This window comes from Rhinichthys klamathensis, unplaced genomic scaffold (assembly GCF_029890125.1).
Source record: "Rhinichthys klamathensis goyatoka isolate OS25496 unplaced genomic scaffold, OSU_Roscu_1.1 h1tg000539l_1, whole genome shotgun sequence".
Lineage (NCBI taxonomy): Eukaryota > Metazoa > Chordata > Actinopteri > Cypriniformes > Leuciscidae > Rhinichthys > Rhinichthys klamathensis.
Window position 1 is genome coordinate 225,001 of NW_026607014.1, and position 9,274 is coordinate 234,274.

Below are 9,274 nucleotides of genomic sequence, written 5' to 3' on the forward strand. Positions count from 1 at the left end.
CCAACAGAAAAAAGAAACTCATACAGATTTGGAACGACATGGGGGTTTTATGCAGAATTTTATTTTGGGGGGAAATTTGATGTTTTCTGACATTGTGCATCATTGTGACTTTCACACAGCAATCCCGGTAAATTACCGTAAAATTGCCAGAATGACTTTACCGGTTAATACACAAATATGCTGTTCACACAAGCTTTTTACCTGTAAGAGACCATTCACACATCAGCTCCAAAATACTGTTAAATTCCAAGTCAACTTTAAACGCCGCACCGTTGTCTTCATCCACCCGCATGAGGAGAAGCGTTTTAGTTTCACTCTGTTCAATTTGGCAAAATTTTTGACATCTGAGTGAAAGGTATAAAGGGATGATCAAACGGAATGTGTTTTTGCCCTTAAAAACACGAGACGCGCATAATGGTATCCAACTGCAGAGCTGCAACGCTGATGAATGGAGAAGAAGGCCGGGTCTCGAGTGCGGCGCGTTGAAAAAGCTGCGAGATGTGGCAAAACGATCAAGGATGATCATCTAGTGCATATTTACATAGAAAAACTATTAAAAATCTTACTGTAAACAGCGCTAAGTCATCACTTCATCTCCATCAGAACTTTATGATTGGCCCAAAGCTTCTTATGTCAGCGCGACTTTCTACGTGATCATACCGGTAATCTTCATTCCACGTTCACATAGAGCACATTACCGGTAATTTACTGGTAATTTTACAACTTCCCTTACTGGTAAATTGCCGGAACCAATTTACCGGTATTTTTGAAAAGGTCCTGTTCACACATGCTCTCTTAAAGACTGTATGTGTGAAAGGGGCTAGTGTTTTCTTGTGGTCAAGTTCAACAAGACCACAACTGTTACAAGTTCTCGATTATTATATACTGTACAACTGTGCTGTTAGCACAGAAAAGGACAGCCACATCCGCCGATATATTCGTCATCCTCCTGTGTTCAGCTACGTCTCAGGGCCGACAGCAGAGGCGGATGACATTGAATGAAATGAAAATCAAGCCTGCGTGTGTGTGTGTGTGTGTGTGTGTGACCAGCGATTGAATGGTTGAATCTCAGCAGCTCAGCCGTGTCTGCTTCCCGTAGCCTTCTCTCTCACCTATTGAAGATGGGTTTTGCATTCTGAGTAGCCCTCACATTACTGTCCTCTTAATTTTTTCATTTCTATTTGCCAACAAAAGAACAGGATGTGCATTCATTTTGTACTTGAAGTTAAAGCCAAGAGAAGACTTGTTTTACAGTGATTGTAGCCTCAAATGTCTTATTGCCAACAGCAATATGATTAATAAAGGAAGAGTTGTGCAATGAATCATAGTAATTGGAATAAACTACTGTTTTGTTTTTTCATTCCTCTAACTGTAGACCGAGTGGCAGGCAACATTGCAACTTAGTGCATTGTTATAGAATATGTGGTGTGTGTGTGCAATTTCTACTTCTACATACATTACATTTACATTTATTCATTTAGCTGACGCTTTTATCCAAAGCGACTTACAATACATACACAATTTTTGTTATAGTTAGATATATCTCTACTGGGTTTAAAACAGCCTTATAAAATATAAAATGCAAACATGATACAAAAGGTTTTCCTTCTTTTTTTGTTATGGTAACAACAACCCTTGTTAGCTTACCTTGGGAAACTTTTGAATAAAGTTAAAATGTGTAACATCTGCTCCACTAGCAGCACCAGAGAGAAATAATGAACGTTTCCAGACAAGTTTCCCAAACTCTCCTTCCACCTCGTCTACCATTGTGCGCCAAACAGGTAGTCCCACTTCAAAATGACATCATCGATTGAACTGAAATGCCACTTTAACCTGTTTATGAAAGTGCCAGAGTGTTTACAATCCTCAGGAAGTCAGTCTCAGAAGGCTTACCTGTACTCTCTTCATAAAGAAGAGAGTATTTTGACATTGAAAACGTACAGTATTATATTCAAGACATGCATTATTGCATTTAACATGCACTGCTCCCGTCTTTATGCTTTATGATAAGTGTTCAGCTGACACAGGTTGAGGTGTTTGTTCATGTCAGGCTTAATTCTGGTCCAGTGCACCTGTATAACCCGTCGTGCTAAATCACACTGCGTCTCGTGTAACAGACACTAGGGCATGTCTGTAGGCCAGATATAGAAACATAAAAAAGCGCTGTATGTATCTAAAACAGGAAATTGTTGAGTGGGAGCAGAACCACATGTGCCTAACTCTTCATTTCACACCCTCTAGATCAACAGCACATCAGCTGTCACATCTGAGCCACGTGTGAGGCTTTTGGCTTTCAATGCGCAGAAACGTGTCCTTCATCGCTCCGCCTGAAACGTCTTGATATCCTGATTTGATTGACAAATTCTCTTTCTCTCTCTCTCTCTCTCTTTCTGTCTCTGTAGAAGCAGGAGGAAAGAAGCTGCGCAGCACTATCCAGAGGAGCACAGAGACGGGTCTGGCCGTAGAGATGCGAAGCCGAATGACCCGACAGGCCAGCCGCGAATCCACTGACGGCAGCATGAACAGCTACAGCTCTGAGGGAAAGTGAGTAACAAAACACACATGCACGCAACCATTCTGACAAGCATGACAGTGTGTATACTGTATATATTAGTGGCCTATGAATATGTGAATGTTTATGTATATATGCATGTTTTAAAATGTTAAAATATAGACCAAAACAAATCATCCGATCAAGTAATTTTCTAATCAAAACCTTTTTCTTTCTTCTCCAGCCTCATATTCCCTGGAGTGAGACTCTCTTCTGACAGTCAGTTCAGTGACTTCCTGGATGGACTTGGCCCCGCCCAGCTTGTGGGCAGACAGACGTTAGCCACGCCCCCTATGGGTGAGCACTTGTTTATTTGACTTTCTGTATACTTTGCTATTGTGCTTGTGTCTCCAGTCAAACTCAGTTCCCCAGTAATATTAATCATGTGTAACTCATATATCCTTGATTTTTCTCATGTCTAGGTGACATTCAGATTGGGATGGTGGAAAAGAAAGGAGCCCTAGAGGTAGAGGTCATCCGAGCCAGAGGCCTTGTGGGAAAATCAAGCTCTAAGGCACTGCCAGGTGAGTGTGCTTCTGCTTTCTAAAGGTGATTTCACGGGCACTTGAAAACTCATCGCTCACGATTAAACTCCATCTGTTGTTGTTCGTCTCCAGCCCCTTATGTAAAGGTGTATCTACTGGAGAATGGAGCCTGCATAGCCAAAAAGAAAACAAAAGTAGCACGAAAAACACTGGACCCTCTTTACCAGCAGCAGCTGCCGTTTGAGGAGAGCCCAGGAGGAAAGGTTTTACAGGTATTATGTCATCACTAATGGTTTAATTTACCAGTTGTTTGGCCAAGTGTGCATACATAAAGCCACCTCTCAGAACTAAACTAAGTTATTTTTCGCTGCTTATTGCGCTTAAACAGTCAAATACAAAATATAATGTCAAAATGCCGGTCTTGGCGAGTATTCGCGTAACACAGTCAGTTATGTTTCAAGTGAACAAAAACAGTCTTAAAGTGACAGCAGCCTAATATACCTGCTGCCAAATTATGAGATAATTAAAAAAATATCTAAATGGCAATTTTTCCCCATGGTATCGATGTCAAAATTGTGGCCAGTAAAAATACTGGGTGGCTAGTAACTTTGGAAAACCACTAACCACAGTGGCTGGTGAGCAAAAAAAAAAGTTTATGTCAAGCCCTGTATATATACAGTATATATAATTAATTGCGATTGAAATTAATATTTATTATTATTATTATATATGTTTATATATGTGTATAGCGATGCAATATATAATGCAGTTTAATGATTGAATAAAGTATATGAGAAAATAAGAGAAAACAATAAAATACAGAGTTTACACATAATTACACAATAAAACACATTTTTTCCATGATATCTTAGACATCTATTCATATTTTTTTATTATGAGACCTGGCCTCAGTCTATTCATTAATTCTTAATTCTCTTCCCATCGTAGATCATTGTGTGGGGAGACTATGGACGAATGGACCACAAATCCTTCATGGGAGCCGCTCAGATACTTTTAGATGATCTGGACTTGTCCAACATGGTTATTGGCTGGTTCAAACTGTTTCCTCCCTCTTCATTGGTCGACCCAACCTTGGCCCCGTTGACCAGAAGAGCTTCCCAGTCATCTCTCGACAGCGGGTCCGGGCCGTTCGGTCGCTCGTAGCAGTTTTCTGAAATATAGCGTTACTGTAGCAGCCAATGGGTGGAGTTTGAGAATTGCGACAGGTCCTTCCCCCCGGTAACACTGCATGCTTGATGTTGTGTGTTCAGAGCTTGTTTCTTAGGGGTGAAAAAAGCGGTCCTGTTTTTGCTCGCAAAAAAAATGCCGCACACACCGTGCGCAAAGAGCACCCCCTAGAGGGTAGGGACGAGACGAAGCTGGAAATGGGCTCCTGAGCTCATGGAACGTCACAATTCTTGATTTTAGAACCTATTTGAAGCCATTGGAGTTGAGCCTGAACTGAGAAGCGAAATGTTGAGTACTTCAGAAGCCCTTTTTGAAATGGGCCCTTTCATTTTCCATTTATGTTTCTTTTAATGTTGATGTATTTGTATCTACATGGGCTAACAGTGTTCCTTGGGTCAAGCCATGCCAACAGACCCAGAAATGTACACACAAAACAAGAATATGACGCGGGAATGGTCACCTCACTTCCCAGATAAGATTCTGCTAGATCAATACAGAGATGACATGTAGGTTTGAATCATCTTTTAAGATCAAATTGAATTTCTTCTCTTGATACTGTATGAAACCTAAAGAAGAAATAACAAGTTTTTTGTTGCATGGACACAACTTTAGCTGAACTTAAAAAAAAAAAAAAAAGTAAAAAAAAGTAAATAGAAAATAAATCAATTTCTCAGACTGCTACTTGCAAAAAAAAAAAAAAAGATGATGAGGAAAAAAGAAAAAACAAACCGGATCAGCCATTTTCAACCATTTCTATTATTTCTAAAGATAAATTTCACTAGTGCATGGTTTTCATGGGGAGTGAATGCTACAGTGTGATTTGAAGAAGAAAAAAAAAAACATGAAACCTTGTTTTTTTGTCCTGTAGACCGTTCATTGGTCTCTCTACTGTATTTTTAAAGACAAGCAGTTAAATGACAAGCTAAACATTTGATTTACAGTGAAAAATCTGTTCATGTGACAAAGACGTAAAAAATAAATGTCTGATTTATTATTGTAAAGGCGTAAGCCTTATGAAGCTAAAGATGATGTGCAAATTGTACATGTTTCTCTACTTCTCCCCTGTCCCAGGGTAAACTCTCTGTACTTCTTGCTTCCGTTGTCAGATTTCCACCCCGATATTGTTCCAGTTCTTTTTCTTTTGAATTTTCAGGGCTGTTCGTTTCTTCAGCTCTTCTAGTTTTAGTCTGTATTGTTTGAAGTTCATTCGTTTAACAAGCATGTTGAAAAGGGTTTTTGGCAACATGGCTTGGGCACATCTTACAGTAACTCAGCATGTTTTGATAAAGACGATATTTGGAGAAAAAAATGCAGTTTCTTGTACAGTGCATGTCGACAACGATCCCCTCCCCCCCTTCACCCTGAATTGAATTTTCGTGAAAATTAGGCAGTGGTCATCTCACGCTGACCAGAAGGGCAAAATTCCGAATGAACATTCCACCTTGTAAAATCATACTTTGTTGACAAATTTAAGGGAAAATGTGACCAGGGATTTTTATATCTTTACGGAAATACGAGCTGCAGCATTCCTGACAAAAGAGCCCAAAATTTCCGAGATCTTTTTACCGGAGGCGGCTGCAGCTCACTGACTTTCGCAGTATTGTGCTGTACAGTTTTCCGAGCATGATGCTGTCTGCAGAGAAATGCACATCGGGACGATGATATTGCCACACGATGATATACCTTTGGTTTTTATTTCTTCGTTTCAAGAAAGTAGAAGTCATTTAATATATTTTTGTTAGTTTATTTACAAGCCAAGACCTATTTATTTTTTATTTTCTATTTTTTAGTAATAATCAGAGCTTCTTATATCTGAGCAGTTTATGACTCCTAGTTTCAATGCCTGAATGGAAATAATATGCACTGGGACATTATACCTCTTCCTATGAAAATGAAATCTACATTTTTCTGATTTAAAAAAAAAAGAAGTATTTATCAAGCTTTCAGTCTACTTTTGATTTCAGTGTACGTCTTTCACAATCTACAGATTTTAAAAGAGATCTCTATTAAAGCAAACTCTAAATGTATGGAAGTGGGATAATGTCTCATGATGTCAAGGGTATGTTCTATTCTATTTCAAATGCCTTCTCTATTGTTTTTTCTTTTTCTTTTCTTTTTTTTTTTTGGTGCAATGTGTTCATGCCAAGGCTATGTCTTGGTCAAGTATGGTTGAGTACAGAGATTTATGTAAGTTATTTTTCAAATTAAAAAATAAAAAATGGATATTGAGCAAGGAAAATGAGCGTTCACAAACAAAAGCAGCAAGTCTCTATTTATAGTGTTTCCTGACGTGACATGAAAACACAGATATATTTATATATGGCATAAATGGCAATGTACATTGTATTCAATTCAAATTTATTTGTATAGCGCTTTTCACAATACATATCGTTTCAAAGCAGCTTTATAGAAAATGCATGTGTCTACATTACAATTTAGAAAACACATAGAGTGATCTGTTATCAGAGGTGACTGTGTCCAAGTTATGTATTTCAGAAATGCACATATAAAAATCACGCAGTTTGCTAACATGTATACATTTTAGGCAGAAACAATGAGCTCATTGAAGTAATTATTACAAGTTGTGAACATAATGATTATAATATATAGAAATATTTAGTTGATTCAGAGTTCATCTGAAGTCCTGGCCGGAGTTAGAGTCGTCTCTTCACAGGTGTTGGGTCATCTGAAGTCCTGGCCGGAGTTAGAGTCGTCTCTTCACAGGTGTTGGGTCATCTGAAGTCCTGGCCGGAGTTAGAGTCGTCTCTTCACAGGTGTTGGGTCATCTGAAGTCCTGGCCGGAGTTAGAGTCGTCTCTTCACAGGTGTTGGGTCATCTGAAGTCCTGGCCGGAGTTAGAGTCGTCTCTTCACAGGTGTTGGGTCATCTGAAGTCCTGGCCGGAGTTAGAGTCGTCTCTTCACAGGTGTTGGGTCATCTGAAGTCCTGGCCGGAGTTAGAGTCGTCTCTTCACAGGTGTTGGGTCATCTGAAGTCCTGGCCGGAGTTAGAGTCGTCTCTTCACAGGTGTTGGGTCATCTGAAGTCCTGGCCGGAGTTAGAGTCGTCTCTTCACAGGTGTTGGGTCATCTGAAGTCCTGGCCGGAGTTAGAGTCGTCTCTTCACAGGTGTTGGGTCATCTGAAGTCTTCGTAAGAGGCTGGATCCAAACTGGAGCTGACATACTATAGTTACCTCGGGATTGGCATCCAATGATAAAACAGAAAAGCAAATGGAAATTAATTAGTGAAGCTGCTGTTCATAACATTTCAAGCAAAGGTAATCATGTGCATTTGATCTGATATAACTGGAGTACAAGGTTATGAGATGAATTATGTAAATGCTTGGCTAAAGAGATGCATATTTTAGTCTATTTAAATGTAAAAAAACGCTCTATATATTTATAATACAGCAAAGACAGTAATATTATGAAATATTTTTTTTTAACTTTTTTAAAATAACTGTTTTCTATTTGAATATACTTTTAAATTAATTCATTCCTGTAATGCCAAGTTGATATTTCAGCATCATTACTCCAGTCTTCAGTGTCACATGATCCTTAAAAAATGCTGATTTACTACTCAAAACATTTTTTTATTATTATCAATGTTGAAAACAGTCGTGTACAATTTTGTTCAGGATTCTTTGATAAATAGAAACTTCAAAAGAACAGCATTTATCAGAAATAAGGAACTTTTTTTTTAAATAAATTAATACTAATCATAATTAATACTGAATAATAAGAAATACTTAATAAATAAAACAAGCATTATTATTATTATTATAAGTTATTCATTTATTATATCATATAGTATAATTTTGTCCTATAGGTCCTGTTTTTTTAAAGCTGCACCCCCAGGTTGTATGTACATTTGCTTCGAAAGCAAGCATAGCTTTCCAAATACAACAGAATTATGTTGGGGTTTTTTTTGTCATAGAACATATTAATCACAAGGTGTTTTTTTGTCAGCGCTATTCTGTGGTTATGAGTAAGTGCTGAGATGATGGCTAAAAAGGAAGTGAACAACGGGGATAAAACAGCTTCCTCCTGCTTTGACAGATAAATGCTGGACTGCCACAACACAATCATGAGCTGATACGATTCCAGACAAATAAAAGGTAAGGTCAAATAAATTATCTTACTGTAAAATCAAATCTGAGTATTTTTTATGTCATCTATAAGAGAGAATAAATTGTACTAATAGATTTATTGTTGCTTCAGTCAACATTATATCAAATTTCAATATCAGTAGAATAAAACCTCAAGCAAGCTACACTGATAAAAAACTGTTTTGAGCTATTTATTGCAATCAACCATCTTCTTGTCATATTATGTATGTGTCTGAACCACAATGTGTCCAAATATAACGGTATATCTATTGTTTTATCATTTAAAACCTGATAAACTTTCTAAAAGGTATTACAAGAAAAGTATGTTTGTGCAACTGTATTTTAACTAAATTTGATATTTTGTTATCTAATGCAATGATATTCACATTTTTAAGTTTGGCTTAAATGTCTAAATATGTTTTGGAGCCCAATCAAAATAATGCAGACATTGTAGACTCATTAACCATTTCATGTAGTGATGAAAGCCATCATCATTTCCAATTTCAAAATCTCTGTTCCTGTTATTTCAGGTTAGTGAGACAATGATGATTCAAACTAAATTTGATCAGCTTGCAGAAAGAGTACGATGGGTCTGGTCCAGAATATATGCTCTCTACACGAACAACACGAAAAGCTGGAACGAAAAACCTCTCCTCTTGTTGAGCTGCTTCACCACCAGCCTCATTCTGAGCACCTTCCTCTTCCTCATCCTTCACTTTTCCTTCAAATGTGTTCAGGAGGTCTCGGTTTCCCTCACTTGTGTTTTTTGTATAAGCTTAACACCAGCGATGTATTTCTCAGAAAGGATCCGTTGTTTCGGAGCCCTGGTTTTGATCTCGATGGGTATGAAGCAAGTGAAGAGTCTTCTTCTCACATTAGGAACCAGTTCAGTGATTTTCTTCAACATCCAGAACACGTTACAGAACATGAGACTGCTTGCAAAAG

The 9,274-nt window shown here is 38.0% G+C and overlaps 1 protein-coding gene across 31 annotated transcripts in view; it reads left to right on the forward strand.

The window, feature by feature from the left end:
• Window positions 1-4,517, forward strand: part of rims2a (regulating synaptic membrane exocytosis 2a) — a 201,007-nt gene extending 196,490 nt beyond the window's left edge. For all 31 annotated transcript variants that reach the window (XM_056238766.1, XM_056238767.1, XM_056238770.1 and 28 more), the window contains 5 exons: window positions 2,403-2,544; window positions 2,736-2,848; window positions 2,974-3,075; window positions 3,169-3,308; window positions 3,985-4,517. In XM_056238766.1, the coding sequence (XP_056094741.1) occupies window positions 2,403-2,544; window positions 2,736-2,848; window positions 2,974-3,075; window positions 3,169-3,308; window positions 3,985-4,200 (713 nt within the window). In that variant the 3' untranslated portion in view covers window positions 4,201-4,517. The remainder of the gene's footprint in view (window positions 1-2,402; window positions 2,545-2,735; window positions 2,849-2,973; window positions 3,076-3,168; window positions 3,309-3,984) is intronic.
• Window positions 4,518-9,274: the final 4,757 nt, after the last annotated feature.